At 37.0% G+C, this 22,400-nt stretch overlaps 1 protein-coding gene across 16 annotated transcripts in view; it reads left to right on the top strand.

The window, feature by feature from the left end:
* Positions 1-22,400, top strand: part of UTRN (utrophin) — a 535,632-nt gene that overhangs the window by 232,032 nt on the left and 281,200 nt on the right. For all 16 annotated transcript variants that reach the window (XM_085024297.1, XM_085024293.1, XM_085024287.1 and 13 more), the window contains 6 exons: positions 1,792-1,983; positions 2,853-3,025; positions 12,176-12,326; positions 13,507-13,682; positions 18,551-18,686; positions 20,496-20,645. In XM_085024297.1, the coding sequence (XP_084880423.1) occupies positions 1,792-1,983; positions 2,853-3,025; positions 12,176-12,326; positions 13,507-13,682; positions 18,551-18,686; positions 20,496-20,645 (978 nt within the window). The remainder of the gene's footprint in view (positions 1-1,791; positions 1,984-2,852; positions 3,026-12,175; positions 12,327-13,506; positions 13,683-18,550; positions 18,687-20,495; positions 20,646-22,400) is intronic.

Raw genomic sequence — 22,400 nt, 5'->3', positions numbered from 1 at the left:
AATTGAAATTGGTTCCTGGGTTAACACATTATTTCAGCATTTTAAAATATTTGCTTAAAATGTATAATTTGCCTTCTTAGACATATAGGTAAAATGCCTAGGAATAATATGTGACTAAAATTTAAATGTGTGGCATTAGGGTAATAAAATCAGCATTAGTGTCAAGTATAAACGAGCTTATGGATAACGTCAGCAGATCAGCAGGCTTGCTTCTCACTTGGCTGTCCAGGACTGCCCCTCAGTTGGTGAAAGTCATAGTTTATCAAATATGAGGAGACAAATAAATGCAGATCTCTAGATTCAACACCCTATTTTTCACTCAGTGTTTTTAGTCTTGGGCATTGGTTTCATTTAGGAGTTGTAATCTTGTTCAGAATCACTGAAATTCAATGAACATGTACTTAAGGTTTTTTTCACTGTCATCTTTGAGTTTACAGAGGAGTATCATTTTTTACAGGTTCCTTGTAGGAATATGGTGAAAGTGTTGAGGAAACTGCCTTAACTCATGAGTGGATGCACGTTAGCCATTTGCAAGCAGTAGATAGCAGTTAAGTGGTAGCCATCCAGGAGTAAAGGAGTTGAACTCCTCAGGGACTAGGGGACCTTCTCAGAGAGCACTTTTTAGAAAGCTTTGATTAGAGGATACAGAAAATACTACATGAGGGTAAATAAGTCGTCCACCCAGCATAGCATGGTAGGACCTATTGTCTTACGTAGGACATCTGTTTTTTGTAATATTGTCCTCAGAGGTTAAGGTTATTTACTGAACTGCCTGGATATTATTTTAATTGTTACAATTATATGTTTCACTTATTTACTTTTTCACCAAGGAGGCCTAGGAGTATTTAATCTAATTGTGTAATTTAAAAAATTGGTGAAATTGGAGTTCTCATTGTGGCACCTCGGAAACAAGTCTGACTGGCATCCATGAGATTGTGGGTTCATCCCTGGCCTCACTCAGTGGGTTAAGGATCTGCTGTTGCCATGAGCTGTGGTGTAGGTTGCAGATGCGACTCAGATCCATGTTGCTGTGGCTGTGGCGTAGGCTGGCAGCTAAAGCTCTGTTTTGACCCCTAACGTGGGAACTTCCATATGCTGCAAGTAAGGCCCTAAAAAGACAAAAAAACAAAAAAAAAAAAACCCTGGTGAAATAATAATGCCATTAAAATTTTTACTTCATACAGAACTTTATGATTTGCAGCATATTCTCGTTTTCTCCAGTAATTTAGGAAAGTAGTTGTTATGTTTTCCTGTTTAAGTCAGTTTAGGTGGCATAAGTCTTAAAGAAAAACATTTTAAGCCTAAGAGCTTATTTAAGCCTTTTAACATCAGACTACAGATGAAACTTAGAGACTGGTAAGGCTTTCTATAGTTATGCAGGGCAAATTTTAAAAAATTAAAATAAGTTTTTCTTTTTAGGACCGCACCCACGGCACATGGAAGTTCCTAGGCCAGGGGTTGAATTAGAGCTGTAGCTGCTGGCCTACGCCACAGCCACAACAACGCAGGATCTGAGCTGAGTCTGCGACCTACACCACAGCTCACGACAACGCCAGATCCTTTATCTACTGAGCGAGGCCAGGGATCGAACCCGTAACCTCATGGTTCCTAGTGGGATTCGTTTCCACCGCGCCTCAATGGGAACTGCAAAACAAGTTTTTTTGGTTACTTTCGTTCATAGTATTGAATTTCTCTACTTTTGTAGTGTTATGCTTTTTTTCTTTTTCCAATTTGCTATTATTCATTGTTGGTATTTTAAAAGACGTGTTATTATTATTAATGTTTTTACAGGCAATCCCTGTTCAACCAAGAACAGGTCAACTTGCTTCTGGAATTATTAGATCATCACCTCCCCCCACAGAGTATCTGGCTGAAATTAACAAAGTTTTACTTTCCATGGATGATGTTGAATTATCACTTAATACCCCAGAGCTAAGCTCTGTTGTCTATGAAGACTTCTCTTTTCAGGAAGATTCTCTGAAGGTAAATACCCAGGCACTGCATTTGAATAGCTGCAATTAATAGAAAAATGAAGCAAGGAATTTGTCATTGTACCTACTTAGATGATCTATAAATTTTTAAATTTGTGTCAAGGAAATAATAATATATGTGAAAAAGAAACTTTTCCTTATTCACCAATGAAACCATAATGTCCAAAATTTTATTTTTTTAAGAGTAGGATTTTTAAGCTTGCACAGTTATTAATTCTTTGCAACATCAGAGATTTTTTAAAAATCAAACACATGCACAAGCCATATTGCTTTCCTATAAACTTGATTGTCAGTTAATGTAAAATTTATTTATCTTGCCACCTAGAACAACTTAAGATTGGCTAGTGGTTGGGTATGGAATGACATGTTGATTGTAAGTTAGTCACAGATCTGAAAGTTTTCATTTAATTCACAAAACTCTTTAATATCATTAAGACTCTTTCATATAATTTGATTGCATCTAGGTATCAAGTCCCAATAAAATTGCTGGTAGAGTTGATAGGTTTGTTAGTTCATTTCTGTCCTTTGAATTAGCTTTATTAGATATTTGAAAATATAAATAATTCTAACTTCAAGCACTTCATTACCTTTATAGAATATTAAGGAAGCTTTTTCTATGTCCTTAACAAGTGCCACTTTGAACATTTGTGAGGACTTTTTTCCCTCCATTGGGATATTCCTCACACTTTGGCCAAAACGGGGTGTTATTTTTTTTTTAAGTTTTCCAGTTTTGATGAGGAACAATTATGATGTCTCATTATTTTTAAGTAACTGTTACTCTATATAAATTTTTGGTCTCCTGCGATTCCATTCTTTTATTTCTTTGCTGGATTTTGTTCATGTATGACCATGTATTCGTAGAATATCAAAGACCAACTGGACAGACTTGGAGAGCAGATTGCAGTCATTCATGAGAAACAACCAGATGTTATCCTCGAAGCTTCTGGACCTGAAGCTATTCAGATCCGGGATACACTTACTCAGCTGAATTCAAAATGGGATAGAATCAATAGAATGTACAATGATCGTAAAGGGTATGTGTAAATTCAATTAATATGTAATATTTTCAAAGGCCTATAAGTTCATATGTGTATTAAGATTAACAAGGAATGTTTCACATCCTTGTAATAGGTCCTGTTTAATAAATTGTGATGTGGCTCCTTAAGAGGAGTCAGAACACCTATAGATGATCATTTGCAACATACTATATTAACATCTTCACAAAGGAAGCATTTGTATTTATTTTTATTGTCGTGCAGTTGACTTGCAATATTCATTTCAGGTGTACAAGATAGTGATTCATTATGCACCATACAAAGTAGTTATATTATTATTGACTATATTCCTTGTGCTGTACATTCCATCCCTGTGACATTTATTTTATACTGGTAGTTTGTATTCCTTAACCTTTTCCACTTAAGTTGCCTACCCCGCCCCCGGCAATCACTATTTTGTTCTCTGTATTTGTGAGTCTTTTTCTATTTTGTTAGATTTGTTTCTTTTGCTTTTTTAGATTCTACACATAAGTGAAAATTTGTCTTTTCCTGTCTGACCTCTTTCACTTATCATATATCCTCTTGATCTATCCACGTTGTTGCAAATGACAATGTTTCATTCTTGTTGTGGCTAAGTAATATAGTAATATTCATACACACACATATCTCCATTTATCTGTCGATGAACATTTAAGTTGCTTTCATATCTTGGCTATTGTAAATAAAGATGCTATGAACATGAAGATGCAGATACCTTTTTAAGTTAGTGTCTTCATTTCCTTTAGATATATTCTCAGAAGTGGGATTGCTGAAACATAGGGTAGTTCTGTTTTTAAGTTTTTGAGGATCCTCCAACTGTTCTCCATAATGGTTGTACCAGTTTACACTCTCACTAACAGTACACAAGAGTTCCCTTTTTTCCCCACACCAGCACTTGTCATCATCTCTTGTCTTTTTGATGATCGTCATTCTGACAGGTGTGACGTGATATCTCATTGTGATTTTTAACTTGTATTTCCCTAGTGACTACTGATTTTGAGCATCTTTGCATGTTCCTATTGGCTTTTCATATATATTCTTTGGAGAAATGTCTATTCATGTCCTCTGCCCGTTTTGGATTGTTTAGTTTTTTTGATATTAGACATAAGGGCCCTATATGCCCTCATCAGACATACCATTTGCAGATATCCTCTCCCAGTTAGTATATTGCCCTTTCATGTTGTTAATGGTTTCCTATGCAGTGCAAAAGTTTTTTGGTTTGATGTAGTCCCGTTTATATATTTTTGTTTTTGTTGCCCTTGCCTGAGGAGACATATCCAAAAAATACTGCTAAGACCACTGTCAAAAAGCATACTGCTTATATTTTTTTTTCTAGGAATTTTATGGCTTCAGGTCTTACATTTACATCTTTAATCCATTTTGAGTTTTATTTTTGTATATGATGTGAGAAAATGAGTGTTTCATTTCTTTACATGTAGCCATCCAGTTTTCTTGAAACCAGTTTGTTTAAAAGCCTGATGCTGTATATAGAAAATTCTAGAGTCTCTGCTGATAAATGAATTCAGTAAAGTTGTAAGATATGAAATTAATATATGGAAATCTGTTGTATTTCTGTCAATAATAACAAACTACCAGAAGGAGAACTTTAAGAAAAAAATCTTAAACTATTTATAGTTTCCTCAAAAAGAATAAAATACCTAAGAATAAATCTGAGCAAGGAGGTGAAAGACCTATAGTCTGGAAACTATATCGCATTGATGAAAGAAACTGACAGCAATATAAATAAATGGAAAATATACTGTGCTCATGAATTGGAAGAATCAGTGTTGTTAAAATGTCCATGCTCCCCATAGCAATCCACAGATTCAATGCAGTCCCTATCAAAACACTCATGGTATTTTTCACAGAACTAGAACAAAGAATCCTAACATTTGTTTGGTACCAAAAAAAGACCCTGATTAGCCAAAGCAATCTTGTGAAAGAAGAACAAAGCCGGAGGTGTCATGGCCCCTGACTTCAAACTATACTACAAAGCTATAGTAATCAATACAGTATGGTACTGGCAGGGAACGACACTTAGGTCAATAGTATGAAATAACCCTGAAACAAGCCCACACACATACAGACAATTAATTTATTAACAAAGGAGGCAAGACTATACAATGGAGAAAAGGAGCCACCTTTAATTTTTAATATCTGAATAGTGTCCATTTTCTTTTAAAACTCTTGAAAAGAATTTTCAGTAATGTTCACTTTCTGCACATAGTTGTTGATGAATGTGAATGAAGAACAGAGACAGCTTGAGATAATCAGAATCCATATATTACCTAAATCCTGTTTAAAAAAAAATAAGCTTTTCTGTTTAATAGGATGTTTTTGAGCATCCTCCTTTCTAGTTTTTAATGGGGTAAAAGCAGAAAACTGGTAAGATATTTGCTGGTAGCTGAGTATGAATGGAAAAGTAAGTAAGGTGTCCAATAGTCTGATGTAAAGTACCATGTTAGAGTAAAGTTAACATGGAAAAATATACCAGAAAACTTGAGAGAGGTACGCACAAATAGGCATCATGCTCTTCAACTTCTTTTTTTGTGTTAGCTTACATATTTCTCACAATTATACAATCCTTGCAAAGGTAACTTTTAATGGCTTTTTGGTATATTTCTTTCTATTGATTTCTAAAGTCATCTCTGTACATTTAGAAATTATCATCTTATATACATCTTTATGCATACTTCTGCCTTTAATTAGACTTCATTATTAGATGAAGACTAATTTGTTAAAAAATAATATTTAAAAGGTTTTTTTTTGGAGTTCCTGTTGTGGCTCAGTGGTTAATGAACCCGACTAGTATCCATGAGGACACGGGTTTGATCCCTGGCCTCACTCAGTGGGCTGAGGATACAGTGTTGCTGTGAACTGTGGTGCAGGTCCCAGACTCAGCTCGCATTCTGTGTTGTTGTGGCTGTGGTGTAGGTCGGCAGCTGTAGCTCTAATTCAACCCCTAGCCTGGGAACCTCCATATGCCATGGAGAGGCCCTAAAAAAGACCAAAAAAAAAAAAAAAAGTTTTTGGTTTTTTTTTTTCAATTTTTATTTTGTGGCTGTGCCTGTGGAATGTGGAAGTTCCTGGGCTAGAGTTCAAACCCACACCACAGCAGTGACAATGCCAGCTCATTAACCCACTGAATCACCAGGGAATTCCAAAAAAAAAATTAATAACATTTTAAGGCTCTAGATTGCATCATGGAATTGGTTGGAATATCTCTTACAACAGTATATGTGAAGGTGTCCTTCACACTGAACCCTTATTAACGTGGACAGATTTTTCTTTTTTTTTAGATCTTTGCCAATTGTGTAGTGATGGATTGTACCTCAATATGATTTTAGTTTCTTTGATTATCAGTGAAATTTCAATATTTTTACATGTGTTTATTGGCACTGGTGTTATTTCTTCTGTTAATTATCACAGTGTTACCGTTTACTAATTGATTTGCAAAAGCTTTTTTCTACATGAAGGATATTAACCATTCATGTTTTTTGTTCATTGCTTGATTATTATATTCATGGCTTTCATGTGCTGTTTAATTTTCTTAATGGTGTTTTTTGACCTATAGTAGTTTTAATTTTATATGTCTTAGAAGTCTTTTCCTTTCTGATTTCATTTTGCTTATATGTGTTTAAATTACCTTTTCATTGTGAGATTAATTAAATATTTATATATATCTTAACAATCTTGTTTAATTTAAAATTTTTATTTAATAACTAAACCATCTGAATTTTATTTTGAATGCATTTTTTAAGGGTCCAAGTTCAGTAAAGAGTAGCAAGAATAGGGTCTGTGCACCCCCACTTTTTAAACACTTCCCAGCTAATATTTTTTTGTGCATCCTGAATTAAGAGATACCAATTTGTTCTGTTTTGCTTTATTTTTCTTAAATGAAAACCCATTTTTTTTCTGTATTTCCTGCCAAATAATTTAACTCTACCTTATTCTGGTGATACTTTATCATGAATTTAAAAGCATTTCGACTTCAATTTGTTTAATTTTGCTGATTCTGCCTTATCACACCATCAGTTTTAGTTTAATACCATAACATTTTCATTTTTACTTTTTGTTATTTTAGGGCTGCACCCACCCCATGTGGAAGTTCCCAGGCTAGGGGTCGAATCAGAGCTGTAGCCACCAGCCTACCCCACAGCCACAGCAATGCCACATCTACGACCTATACCACAGCTCATGGCAACACCAAATCCTTAACCCACTGAGTGAAGCCAGGGATCGAACCCACATCCTCATAGATCATAGTCAGGTTCGTTAACCACTGAACCATGAAGGGAACTCCACATTTTCATTTTTAAAGCATTATAAAATTTTCATCCAGTACAGTATTTGTTTCTAATTATTCTAACATTACAATTCATGTTCTTTTTCTACATTTTTCTTCCAGTAAAATTTTAGTCAGTTGAATAAGTTTGTGAAAAAATGATTAATTTAAAATGTGGTCTTCTTACTCCTTTGGGTCCTTTTCTGTGCCCTCAGTCACATTTTCAAGATTTGTCTACGTCTTTCTCCTCAAGACTATTGCTTGGTAGTTTTGTGCTTTTCTTGTTGTTTGTTATTGTAGAGTTGGTGTATGGTAGCTTTCTTTGGCATCTTCTGCACCGTGTGTGTTTGTGCCTGTGTTTGGCTACAAAATTGATTTTCTTGGCCTTTCTTAGTATACTGACACACCATTTGTATATAATGATAATTTTCTTCTTTTTTTTTTCAATTATCCTGTTTGCATATATGCATCTGGCTAATGTTTCAGAACTTCAAGAACGGAGTTCCCATCGTGGCGCAGGGGTTAACGAATCCGACTAGGAACCATGAGGTTGCGGGTTCGGTCCCTGCCCTTGCTCAGTGGGTTAACGATCCGGCGTTGCCGTGAGCTGTGGTGTAGGTTGCAGACGCGGCTCGGATACTGCGTTGCTGTGGCTCTGGCGTAGGCCAGTGGCTACAGCTCCGATTAGACCCCTAGCCTGGGAACCTCCATATGCCGCGGGAGCGGCCCAAAGAAATAGCAAAAAGACAAAAAAAAAAAAAAAAAAAAAGAACTTCAAGAACACTGTGATTTAGTAATGTTGATCATAGACATTCATGCTCTTTTCTTGATTATAAAAGTCTTACCTTTTAGAAAACTGTTTATTCCATACTATTTGAAAACATTTTTTGAGCACAGATCTATATTCTCTTATGTTAGAAAAGTCTTCTCTATCGCATTTCTATTTTATTATTTTCTTTGCTATGTTTACTAGATTTCATTTACTAGAAGGTTGTCTCTCTTGTTTAGCCCAGCACTTGGATGCATTAATTATGTTCTTCTTATTCCTAATTTTTGCTTTGGTTTTTTTCTCTCAGCCATGGGAACCTATCCTAAAATGTTTATTTTTTTCCCCCATTCCTATATATCCACTTTTACAAGCAATACATGAGAACTCCTTTCTATTCTGTTCTTTTTATAAAACATCAAGGCTATAGCAAATATCTGGTGCTTTCATGGTCCCGGTTATTGGTCCTAATCACACCTGGGTGACTACCAAGTCCATTTGTCTACATTAGATATTAGTGCTGTTTTGCCCACAAAATTTTTCAAGCATTGTTGGCCTGTGGTAAAAGTAAGATAAATACCATGAAAACAAACACGTCATCTTCCTTTGAGAATTCCCTTATGTCTCCTTTGCAGTGCTTCACAGCGTTAGCTTTCATATTTTTCCAAGTTAGTAATTTTATTTAATTTTAATTTTTATTTTTAGGGCTGAACTCATGACATATGGAGGTTCCCAGGCTAGGGGTCCAATTGGAGTTACAGCTACTGGTCTACGCCACAGCCACAGCAACGCCAGATACTGAGCAGTGTCTGTGACTTACACCACAGCTCACGGGCAACACCGGATCCTTAACCCACTGAGTTAGGCCAGGGATTGAACCCTTATTCTCATGGATGCTAGGGGGATTTGTTTCTGCTGCATGCCGACGGGAACTCTCCCAAGTCAGTAATTTTAGAACCATCTTTGACAAACAGTGGGTCTCCCTTTTACCTGAAAGACTTATTCCCTTTCTTTAAGCCAGTTATTTTTTCCTTCTCATCTTGGATCCTTGGATCTTTGTGTATCTTCTTTCCTAAGAATGTCTTCTCAGATATTTATCCTTTTTTGTTGTTGTTGTTCTTTTTAAAAATAGTGTTCTCCAGTTGACCTAATTTCTAATGCCTTGTACATGTTGCTCAAGAAAAAATTTCTTCACTCATGTCGCATAAACTTGATTAAAATTTCTTTTGCTTTCTTTACCTTCCCAGCCTTCTGATTCTTACTCAGCATTCCATCTTTTAACAGGAATAGTTTTCCTTAATTTAATCATTGTTTTCCCATCATTTAGAAAATGTTTGAAACTCAATTTCATCATAAAAAATTTCGCCTATCCACCTGCCTATATTTCCCTATATGTTTATATCAATGCCTGATCCACTGGATAAATATGTATTGAATGCAAGTAATGCAAGACATATGCAGCCAACATGTAAGCAGTTGTTACAAGGATTATAAGGCATATATAGTAAATAGATACTGTCTCTTTCTCAGGGTCCAAAGATATAGTGGAAAAAAAGTAGATAGGCCCTTATTAATCAGTGTGTAGTGCTCTAGTGAGGATAATACGGGAGGCCATGTTAAGGGACCTGAGGGATGGAGGGTGGCTTCTTAGAGACTGTGAAGTTAGCCAGGTGAAGGAATAGAGGGAATGCAACATTGTATTCGGTCACAGATAAGAGAAAGGGCAGTGCTTTTGGGGAAATGGAAATAGTCCCGTAGAGCTGGAACGCATAAAAGAGAGGTGAAACCAGAAAGGTCTAAAGAGACTGTATCAGAAGGACCCTGTGTGTCATATTGATTCATTTGTAGTTTACCCTGAGAACAATAGGGAGCCATTGCCAAGGGAATGAGCTTGCTGGTTGGGGAATGGATTGGTAGAGAACAAGACTGAGAGCTCGGAAACCCACGTTGATTAGGAAAGTGGCTATGGAAATGGAGACAGGGAGGGAAATTTGAGAATTAAATAGTTGAATCCATAAAATGTAGTGACTGATGGGATATTGGAATAAAGAAGAGGAAGGGGTGAGAAGTGAGGCCCCCGAGCTTTGGCTTGACCACTGAGGTAGGGGAGAGGACCATTGTCAGAGATAGGAAACACACTTGGCAGTGTGCGTTTGGGAGGGAAGATAGCAAGTTGGAATACTAGACATAGCAAACTTACATGTTTCTCGTTCAAATCCAAACCAAGAATGGGGTAAGACTTAGACCTTGAGTCCTTTGGGCTCTCTGAAAGTCCGTAGCCCTTCACAATTCCCTGCTGCCTCCCATACAAGCTGGCTGGTTAGAGACGGGCTGATGGCTTTTTGAATCCTATCTGAACATGGATCTCTCTCCTTATCTCCCTCTCTCTCTTCACAAAATCCATAGCTATGCTGACTAGACTTATTTGAAATTATGGTCTCTTATGATGATAATGATCTTTCCTAAGTTTAACATTTATATTCTCAAAGTCTTTAGATCTTTGGAGTAGCCTTTCTAGCAACATTTTCTATCTCATCACTGTACCATCTCAAAAGTTGGAATTTGTGTTTGCTACTTAATTGTTGTGCGTTTTTACAAATGATAATGAAGATTGCCTTAATATCCTCTCATAGGGTTTTGTTTGAAGTACTCTTACTGTGATTAAGTCCAAAGAATGTTGTTTCCCTGTGGGCACTCAACAAATATTAACTGAATATTCAAAATGATTTGCATGGAAGAAGGAAACATAAACATTATTTAGGAGTTAGTGGTGTCAGGGGCCATTATTTTAAAAAAATGATACTACCTTTTTATAATACAAACATTTGGTAGTATTAATATTTCAGAAGTCTCTTCTGTCTCCTAGTGCCACTAATCTAAACAAAAGGCAGAGGGAAATTCTTTAGGATTTCAATCCAAAAAAACTTCTCTTTTTTATGCTTATATTTATGTGTTTCGAATATGATGAGCACTGGAGTTTGACTTTATCTCATTTCTAAAGGAGTTAGGTGTGAATGGAGGTCTCAGTGGCTTTGTCTCATTGCCTGACCTGAGCTTTGCAGGCACTCCCATACTGTGCTGCGTTCAGATAAATGAGACACGTGGGATTAGTCATTGCATAGAGTATGTTAGTCTACTAAGGTAGCCGTAATAAGATACCACACACAAGGTGACTTAAACAACAAGTTCTTACACTTCTGAAGGCTGGAAGTCCAAAATCAAGGTATCTGCAGAGTTAGTTTCTGGTGAGGCATCTCTTACTGGCTTTCCGATGGCCACCTTTTTTGCTGTGTCCTTACATGGCCTTTCCTCTGTGCTCTTGCACAAAGAGAGAGAGAGAGATGGAGAAAGAGAGACAGAGAGACAGGAAGAGACTGAGAAAGACCGAGAAACGGAAAGAGAAACATACAGGACGATGTCTCTGGATGTCTCTTCCTCTTATTAGGACAATAGTCCTATGGGATTAGTGACCCATATGACCTCTTTGAACCATAATTAGCCCCCTGAATGCCCTGTCTTTAAAAATAGTCAACATATGAATGTTGGAGTATACAATTCCCTCCATAACACAGAAATGAGGGACTGTAAGGAAATTTTGAAGTGTTTTGGACTTGGGGGTTTTGTTCTAGCTGGGCACTAAGTGTTTTGGAAGTAGAGCACCTTATTTTTTTTTCCTAAGAGAATAGAGTAATTAATCATATTTTATATTTCATGGTATTGGAAAAGTTAAGTGTTTATAGTTGCGTAGTTTAACATGCCTGCAGCTAATCTATCTTGATTTTTCCAAGCCAGAGAAGGCTGTCTTTTCAGTTGAAAAGCTGCTTATAGTGTGTGTGTGTGTGTGTGTGTGTGTTTGTGCATGCGTGTGAGGAGAGGGGTGGTGTGTGCAGATTGCTTTCCTCTTGGTATGGTGTGTGTTTCTCTAAGAGGAATCATTAACTGGAAGCCACTACGAAAACTGGTCTGTAGAGCAGTGAGCTGTGAATTCACTCATTTTGAGGCTTTCAGTTTAAGTATTTGGATTTCCTTTTTAGAAAATGGCTTCTAGACATCCCGGAAAGTTTGGAAACCTATTTTATTTTTGTTTGTTGTCCTCTAGTTATTTCGATAGGGCTGTGGAAGAATGGAGACAGTTCCATTGTGATCTTAATGACCTCACACAGTGGATAACGGAAGCCGAAGAATTACTGGCTGACACTTTCGCTCCAGATGGTGGCCTGGACTTAGAGAAAGCTAGGGTACATCAGCAGGTGAGTACTTTCTGTCAGAGGATGGGGAGGTGCTAAAAAGGTGGCACATTTATTTAGTAGGTACCATTTAAGACAGATTTCTCAAGGAGAGGCTGAATATGTGAATTTTCAGGAATATATAATCAATCTGTAATTTTTGTTTCAGTTCTAGTTTCTAGTTTTAACAGTTTAAGAAAAAAATGGATATTTGAATTTTTAATTAAGATTTTAAAGAAATCTAAATAAAAAATACTCTTTAGTGGCAAATGTGAAAAACAATTTCATTTTTTAAATTTTATATTAAGAATAGCACTTGTAAAATTTTGTACCCAAGACTCTGTCAAGGACGGAAAGATATCTGCATACCTTACCTCTGTTTTCTAGGCATGTAGGTACCTTATTTTTCTTTGTATCATTGATCATTATCATGAAAGTAAATTATTCCTGAGTTATATCAAGGCAGCTGCTCATGTAAGTCTAATTCAGTCTTGGGAAAATATAACACAATAGCTAAATCAGTTCTGCTGATAATCATAGGTCTTTAAAAATAATGGTTGAAAGCAAGCAAAATTTCAGCTTACCGTTGTTAAAAATATTTTCTCTTTTTTTGAGTTTTTAAAATATATTTTATGTAGAAACTTTATGAGGAGTTAGAGAATGTTTTATTTTTTCTCATAAATATGTTAATGCATTTTTCTTATTTTTAGAGTTACAGAAAAGTGCTTAAATTTGGTTTTAAGATATCCTTTCTTAATCCGTTGCTTAAAAACTTACAGACCACTGAAGCAATGTCTCAATAAAATGCCCATCGAAGTTTACTTCTATGTGATAGGACATCATGACATATGGGGGAATAGGGTTTTTAAAAGTGTTTTAAAGAGGCGCTTTCAAGTTCGAGTTTAGAAGATAGACAGTTCTCTTTAATCAAACATGATTGATGCTTATCCCTCCATGTAAACAACTGTTATTTATGTTATTAACCTGTCCTCTTTCACTGAATTTTGCCACTGTAACACATTTTAATGTGTTCATTGAAATGTCATTAAAGTGTTAAAAATGCCTTTTTCATGTACACATAACATCCTTCCAGGGCTTTGTTTCCCCAACACTTAAATCGATGCCGCACTAGGGTACCTGGGTGGACTCATAGCTGCAGAAGAGTTTGAGGTAGGGGGTCCTCTTGACTTTGTCTCTGTCACAGGAACTGGAAGAGGGGATCAGCAGCCACCAGCCTAGTTTTGCGGCGCTAAACAGAACTGGGGACGGGATTGTACAGAAGCTCTCCCCCACTGATGGAAGCTTCCTGAAGGACAAGCTGGCAGGTTTAAATCAACGCTGGGGTGCGATCACTGCACAAGTGAAGGATCGGCGGCCAAGGTGACTTAGCCGGGGTAACTCGAGGGCACCGGGTGGAGGTGGGGTGGGTGTTTGGGCAGAGCCTCCAAGTTCTTTCATCTTCCGGTATTCCAGTAGGTGTTTGGTTGACATTAAGACCCCCACTGGCCATGTTCTATGTTTTTAAAACCCTGTCTCGGAGTTCCCGTCGTGGCACAGTGGTTTACGAATCTGACTAGGAACCATGAGGTTTCAGGTTCGATCCCTGGCCTTGCTCAGTGGGTTAAGGATCTGGCATTGTCGTGAGCTGTGGTGTAGGTTTCAGCCGAGGCTCAGATCTGGCGTTGCTGTGGCCCTGCTGTAGGCCAGCGGCTACAGCTCCAAATGGACCCCTAGCCTGGCAACCTCCATGTGTCACGGGTGCGGCCCTAGACAAAAGCAAAAAGACAAAAAAAAAAAAAAAAAAAATTAAAAAAATAATAATAAAAAAATAAAACCTTGTCTCATTCTGGGTTTTTAGGCTATCTGTAGTCTTACTTTTCTTCTCAGATACCTTACATGCCCAAACCACCTTTATTCCTCTTCTTTCTGTTTATTATGATATGGCGACTAAGTGGCAGGACTTGAACTAGGTGAAGGAACTCTCTGAACTCCTGTCTCAAGATCTGGATTTGGGGGTCACGCGTCTCCCTCCCTCGTCGCCCACCTGGGCCTTGGGGGTCTTCATAAGTAATGCCTCTCATTGGGTAGTTCTTGGGGCCTATATCTTTATCCGTCAGTGCTGTGTGCATAGTTCATTTCCTCATCTGTGTGACCTAATAAATATAGTGCATTATTGTTTTTATGTCAGATTGTGTTACAATGCCCCCCATTTTATTAGGGTGTCTTCTGGTTGCAAACACATTTATATTACGAGTGAATATAATCAATTACACATTATTTTATATATTACTTTAAGATTATTTGAAGTTACGTTTTGAGATAATCAGGATTTAATGGATAATTCCTACTTTGCTTAATACATTTCATCTCGTTACTGACCTTTTTTGGGATGTTGATAGTTTGGAGTTAAAACGACTCAGATAACTTTTTTCTGCTAGTTTTAATTAGGTAGATGGTGTGTTATTTTAGTGATAAGCTATTGTTATGTTAAAGGCCAATCTAATATTTTATCAAGTTCAGTATTGTTGTACAACAGAAAATACTGAACTTTGAATATTTGGCAAATGGCTGCTTCTCATAAAATAACATCATCTGTTATTTTGTGTGTTTTGATAAGAGGCAAATCAGAGTTTATGTGTCTCGGCTGAGAGGTTGCCATGTGGCCAGAAACAGTGTTTGGGACCTTACCCACAGGGACTCCTTTAATCCTCATAACCCACCCTCTGAGGGGGCTGTTTCAACCCATTGCACTGCTTTGGAAACTGAGGCTTACTGAGGAGAGGTTTAGTAACTTGTCCAGAGCCTCATAGAAAGTTAGTGATGGTGCCCACTTACACACTTACACGGTGCCTCTAAAGCTTGGGAAGATCTCAGAGCTTACTGGCCATGTTTCCTCCTCTGTAAAGACGAATAGGGATATCTTCTCAGGATTGTCATGAGGATTAAATGAGGCAGTATTTGTAAGAACCATGTGCCCTGGCTATTCGTGGAAAATAAACACTCAGAATATCTAGTTCCATAATAGTAAGTCAACTTGTAAACTTACTCTCCCAGCATAGTATTGCTGAATTTTGCCAATGATTGACTAAATGATTCTATCCATGTTTATTAAGCCTTGCGTTTTAGCACAGGGAGTACAAATATGACTTAGGAACTTGAGAGATGAAGAAAATGCTTAAAGGAAAAAAACCATTTGCTGCGACTAAAGGACACATAGAAGATAGAGTGTTGTCGTAGAGGTAGGGGTGAAGGGCTGTGGGATTTAGGCATTGCCAGAGAGGGATCTTGAAGCTAGATTTATGCAATTTACTATACACGCCACTTTGGGACAGCCTTGTAAGGAAAAGGCACAGAACAGGCAAGGTGGAAGGGATGAAATAGTATGGCCAGGTAAGAAATCTGTGAAGATGGGAGTTCCCGTCGTGGCGCAGTGGTTAGCGAATCCGACTAGGAACCATGAGGTTGCGGGTTCGGTCCCTGGCTACAGCTCCGATTGGACCCCTAGCCTGGGAACCTCCATATGCCGTGGGAGCGGCCCAAGAAATACCAACAACAACAACAACAAAAAAGACAAAAGACAAAAAAATAAATAAATAAATAAAGCCCTTGGTATGTTGAATATATTAAAAAAAAAAAAAAAAAGAAATCTGTGAAGGTTAGATGGTGAGGAGGTTTCAGGGCAACAGGGGCAGAATTGGAAGCTGAGGTCCCATAGGATTTTATGTGCCATGCTAATGAGTGGGCAGGGAGAGCCCTTCTAGCTTAAAAATGACCTATTTCCCGGGTCTTTTTTAAGAAAAAAGATGTACCTGCTGGCAGGGTACTAGCAATAGCTTCAGCAAGTCCCCTAAAGATTTTCAAATGGATCTCTGTGGAATGTGGTAATTATTGCTTCTGGAACTAAGAGGTGAAGCAAATACATAGTTTACTCATATTTTTTGGAAAAGAATAATAAATCTCTTCTGCAGCACCATGTTTTAATGAAAAACAATATTTGCTTTCATAAGTTCATGTTACTTGAGATTGTAACTTATCTTAAATTGAACTCACTTAGCAATTTTATGGGCTTATTATGTGTACTGTTACCAGTCATTGAGAAATAGCACACAGCTCAATTTATTTTTGTATTGAGTGCCTGTCATTAAATATTTGCACAGTTCAGCAACTTACGGTGTGATTCCTTAATGAGCAATTGTTAGCTACTGTTTGAGCATGAATTTATAACTTGTTTTTACTTTGTGGTAACATTTAAAGTGTAGATTATATTTAGTTAGCTTGCAGATGAAAATTTTGTGTGACTCAAGTATGACATTGAAATTTACTTGATAATGTTAGTTTTCTTCATAGATATATTTTCAAAGTACTAAATTAGTCATGATTATGAGACATTGTAAATTTAAGTTACAACTTTTTTTTTTTTGGAACACAAGGTCCAAAATAGTATTTTAGTTGTTTCCAAAGTTGTTATATAAATACATTCTGATACAGAGGGTAAATTACCTGTCTTGGTGTTGGTAGTCTAAACAATTAGCACTATTATTATTACTTTTTTTAATCTTTTTTTTTTTTTTTTTTTTTTTTTTTTTTGGTCTTTTTAGGTCCACATCCATGACATATGAAGGTTCCCGGGCGAGGGGTCAAATGAGAGCTGGCCTATGCACAGCCACAGCAGTGTGGGATCTGAGCTGCATCTGCGACCTATACCACAGCTCATGGCAACACCAGATCCTTAACCCACTGAGTGAGGCCAGGGATCGAACCTTCATCCTCATGGATGCTAGTCAGATGCATTTCTGCTGAGCCATGATGGGAACTCCTATTTTTTTAATCTTGAAGCAGTGTTTTCCTAATGGATACTTAAGAATGAACACTTGTGATTTTTGTAGTGATTTTCATTAGTTTTTTTTTTTTTTTTTTTTTTTTTTTTAATGGCTGCACCTGTGGCATATGGACATTCCTGGGCCAGGGGTCAAATTGGAGCTGCAGGTGGGGCTTACGCCATAGCCATGGCAACACTGGATCCAAGCTGCATCTGCATTCTAAGCCCCAGCTTGTGGAAGTGCTGGATCCTTAATCCACTGAGCGAGGCCAGAGATCAAACCCACATCCTCATGGAGACAACATTGGGTCCTTAACCCACTGAGCCACAGAGGGAACTCCAGTTTTTTTAAACATTAAAATACTCTCCTTCAGGTACTCTCTTTTAAATATATAAGATTTATTTAGCATTTTATTCTGTATACATTGCATCATTATGCTAGACATTTTTGTAATTAAAAAGAGTCATAATCATAAAAAAATGCAAATTCTTGTTAGGGATGACATAATGTAATTCATTAAAAAACTGCCTTCTATTTTTAAACCAGTAGCTAATAGCAGCAGCTATAAAAATGATACCACCACGAAGCTCTAAATAGCTTTCAAACTCTTTCTTAAAAACACATAATCTTGTTTGTCATTTGAGTTCTAATCATATTCTCATCTTCTGACAGATGGTTTATACACTTATAAGTGTTATTCTTGTAACATTAAAAAGATGTAATTAAGGCAGTTCCTTTTTTTATATTCATATGAACACTTGTTTCCTTATATCCTTTAGAACTTTGGCTTTGCTTTTTCTAGATTTTTTTTTTTTTGGTAACTTGTTGCTATATTCAACTAACACTTAAATGAACTAATCAAATTTCTTTTTCCTTATCTTTCCTAATATTTGTAAAATTTTCTCACTTTTTTGTATCTTGCCTTGTTCTTATTTTTCCTTTCTTGTGAATAAAGTAGAGTAATAGTGGCCACCTCATGTGAATGAGATGTCATATAATGATACCTTTCTTTCTCTATGGAGTACTCAGAAGGGAATTATGTGTTTTTTCCTTGTTAATTTAGATAAAGACATTTTTCATGTTTTATTTTTAAAACCTCCATTATGTTGTACAATGGTATCTAGCTTAAAAAAAGTCCTTTGTATTAAATTCCTATACAGGTTTTCATGATGAGAGCATATTACATTCTTTTGTTTCAATGTTTTTTAATTTAAGGAGGGAAGAAATCTTATTCTTTATATTCTCAAATAGTCTTTGGTATTGCAAAATGTATACATTACTGTTAAAACTTATTTAGAATATATATTAAAATAATTATTAGAAAAGTTTTTGCAGGGTCTATTTAGTCATGGTAGCCAGTGCAAATAAATAACGTTCTAGTTAATTAGATAATTTTTCTCAATATTTTTCAATACTATATGTTCTTAGGTTAAAAGGAGAGAGTAAGCAGATGATGGAATATAGAAAAAGACTAGATGAGATTATCTGTTGGTTAACAAAGGCTGAGAATGCTGTGCAAAGGAGATCAACCCCTGAGCTGGAAGAAAATCTGCAAGAATTAACAGTAAGTGGCTTATTTGTCTTTGTATTTGCCAATGCTTCTTGATGCATGAACATTTACACTAAAAATAAGATACTACATGACTGAAGAAGGAAAGGGGAAGAAACATTGTGCTTTGTGGTAAATTCATGATCTTTAAAGAGGAATATCTTTTTTTAAATTTTAAATAGCATCTATCATTTTGTTCTTGCAGAGGTAAGGCTTTACTGACATGAAAGTGATGTCATGTGGTCTCAGTGTTGGGCCAGAGGTTATAGAACATTTTAAACAGACATCATCATTTTAGAATACAATAGCTGTGAAGTAGAGTTTTTTTCTTTTGAATTTAGAAGATAATTACTGATTACTGTCTAATAATTGAGTCTTACAAGATAACTCAAAGTGACTTGAGAGTGACGCATCGCAGCTTACCATGTATGGACTTAGCGTCACAGTTGTATTAATCACATTTTCTCTGTTGATCTGCAACCAACAAGAATTGTTGGGAGTTCTCATTGTGGCTCAGCAAAAATGAACCCAACTGGTATCCGTGAGGACGAGGGTTTAATCCCTGGCCTTGCTCAATGGGTTAAGGATTTGGCGTTGCTGTGAACTGTGGTGCAGGTCACAGATGCAGCTCGGATATAGGCATTGCTGTGGCTGTGGTGTAGCCCAGCTCCTATTTGACCCCTAGTGTAGGATCTTTCACATGCCATGGGTGTGGCTCTAAAAAGACGGAAAAAAAAAAAAAAGGAATTGTTTATAGGTATACAACATATAGACATACGGATGTATAGATATGTTAATATACCCAAATATCCATACGCTTTTATATCCACAGATTTTGTATTTTTTGAATCAAGAATTTAAATATTTGTTGCAGAACAATAAGCATAATGTGCTCATGTTTTTCTTAAACAAACAAAAAAAATTGTGTGTGAGTGTGAACACGTGTATGTGCCTCAGAGTATGCCGAAAAGGATGCTCACTAATCTGATAAGGGAGTTTATCTAAAGGAATATGACTGAGGTATCTTGGGGAAGAAACTTTTAATATTGATGAAAAAATACGTGGCAAACAGTTATCAAGTTTCCTTTTCAAAATGTGACAAATATCTTGCAAACTTGTTCCTGATTTATCCAAAAATGTCAATAGTTTCCCTGGAATATGCCTTGTGTAAACAGTTTGGGGCAGTCCCAAGGGGTGGGACAGTGCATTAGGGTAGGTGAAGATAATGTAGAGATGCATGCATAACATGCTCCTGTTGTTTCTGGGCATTGTTTGCCTTTCATTAGATGAGACATCATTTTTATTATTTAAGAACAGAATGTTAAATTGTCAAAGTAAATAGGATATAATATGACCCTGTTAAGAGGCAGGGTTGGGGGAAGGAGCGCCTGTACACCCAACTGCACCCTGAAGGGGGGGTTCATTCGCAGATTAGTTATAGTTTGTTAACCTAAGTTCAGGCTTCTGTTTTCTGTTTTCATTTTTAATTCAAAGTTTATTTTGCCCACACAGGTCAAAGTATATTTATTCCTCAGAATATAAGTTCAGGCTGTTTATAATTTATTTTCCACTTAAGAAATTAAAGGTCCATGGAGTTCCCTGGTGAGGGTTAAGGATCCAGCATTGTCACTGCTGTGGCACGAGTTAGATCCCTGGCCTGGGAACTTCTGCATGCTATGGGTATGGCCAAAAAAAAAAAAAAAAAAAACAGGGAAGAAAGGTCCACATTTATAGGAATATTTCCCAAAGAGATTTCTAATGCAGTTCTTGATCTTTCCCCAGTATGACAGCCTTTTGACCATACCTCTCTTCCGACTCCTTTAGGACTTAACCCAGGAGATGGATGTACAAGCTGAAAAACTCAAATGGCTGAATAGAACTGAATTGGAAGTGCTTTCAGATAAAAGTCTGAATTTACATGAAAGAGAAAAAATTTCAGAAAGCTTAAGAACTGTAAATGCAACGTGGAATAAGGTGTGTGTTAAGAATTACCATGACATCTTTCTCCTATTTATGGATTTTGTTGTCAAAGAAATGGGATCGTGTCATTGTTTTACTTTTAAATATACCCAAATATGGCACATTTTACTTATGCTTACTGGTATTGACAATTTTTTTTTTCATCTGTCGTGGATGGAAGCAGATGTTCTCAAAGAATAATTTTTATTTTATGTGGAATCTTTTTGGCCTACGGTATTTATACATTACATACTACATTAAATAATTAGAATTGGCAATAAAATGCCAATAATTATACTCTGAAAATGAAGGCATTAAAATAACTTAGTGATATTGCACCTGACTTCTCACATATGTAGATCTATTTTTAATGCTTTTATTCATTTAACATGTATTTACTAGATTCCAGGTGGATTGTAATGGTATGTGGCTACAAATATGACTAAGATGGGGTCCTTTCTTTTGTACCGTTACTTTATTCGCAGTTGAAATAGAGGTAGATAAAGTAGTAGATGCCTATTTATTTGGGCTTGGGTCCATACCATAAGAGAGCATGAGGTCTGTCTGGGATACTGAATGGATATGTCTCTGCGCTGGTTTGGATGGACCCCACATCAGTCATTTTCCTCCCTCTCCATCCTTTTAAAATGATAGCAGTCATCCTATATCTCATGATGCCGGTGCCTTATTGATCTAGCCTCTCTCCAGAGAATTACTGCCTTGATAAATCACTGTTGCCTGTGACTCACACATCTGTATCTCTGGCCTGGACTCCTCTCCATATTCTAACTTGCATCACAGCTGCCTGCTCAGCTTCTCCACTTTCCTGTCTAATAAGCGTGTCCAACTAATGAGCATAATCTAATAGGCTTCCCATCTCCACCTCCTCCTCAGCCTTAGGGTATTTCTCCTACCTCAGAAACTGGTAATTACATCCTTAATGTTATGATAAAAACCCTGGACTCAGTCTTATGGCATATGAATTATATCTCAATTAAGAACAAACAAGGAGTTCCTGTCGTGGCTCAGTGGTTAACGAATCCGACTAGGAACCATGAGGTTGCAGGTTCGATCCCTGGTCTTGCTCAGTGGGTTAATGATCCGGCGTTGCCGTCTGCTGTGGTGTAGGTTGCAGACGCGGCTCGGATCCAGCGTTGCTGTGGCTCTGGCGTAGGCCAGTGGCTACAGCTCCGAATAGACCCCTAGCCTGGGAACCTCCATACACCGCGGGAGCAGCCCAAAGAAATAGCAAAAAAACAAAAAAACAAAACAAAACAAAAAGAACAAACAAGTTCTCTTATGGAGCAGTGGGCCAAAGATCTGGCATTGTCACTGCAGTGGCTTGGGTTGCTCCTGCAGTGTGGGTTCGATCCCTGGCCCAGGAACTTCCACGTGCCTTGGGTGCAGCCAAACAAAACAAAACAAAGCAAAACAAACATTGGAGTCATCATCATCAGCTTCTCCTTCAAAATATGTCTCTTTGACAGATGGTTTGAATGGATGGCTTGATGGCTCAATAAATATAGCAAAATATGATAAATATAGTAAATATATGATAAATATAGCAAAATTTTAACAGTTGTAGATATTGAGTGGCATATGGGTGTTCACTGTACAACTCTTTCAGCTTTTCCTAGGTCTGCAGAATTTCATAAATTTGACCACTTCTCTCTACCTGCATGGCCACGAAATTGTTTTAAGCCTCCCTCATCTTTTGCCGTGATTCCTACAGTGGTCTCCTCAGTAGTCTCCCGGTCTCCTCCTTTGCCC

The sequence above is a fragment of the Sus scrofa genome, chromosome 1, assembly GCF_054392235.1.
Source record: "Sus scrofa isolate SSC_HxYL_T2T_F1_AM1 chromosome 1, Sscrofa_HxYL_maternal_Yorkshire_Landrace_v2.0, whole genome shotgun sequence".
NCBI lineage: Eukaryota > Metazoa > Chordata > Mammalia > Artiodactyla > Suidae > Sus > Sus scrofa.
Note: the sequence above shows the minus strand (reverse complement) of the source record. Positions and strands in the feature narration are given on the sequence as shown.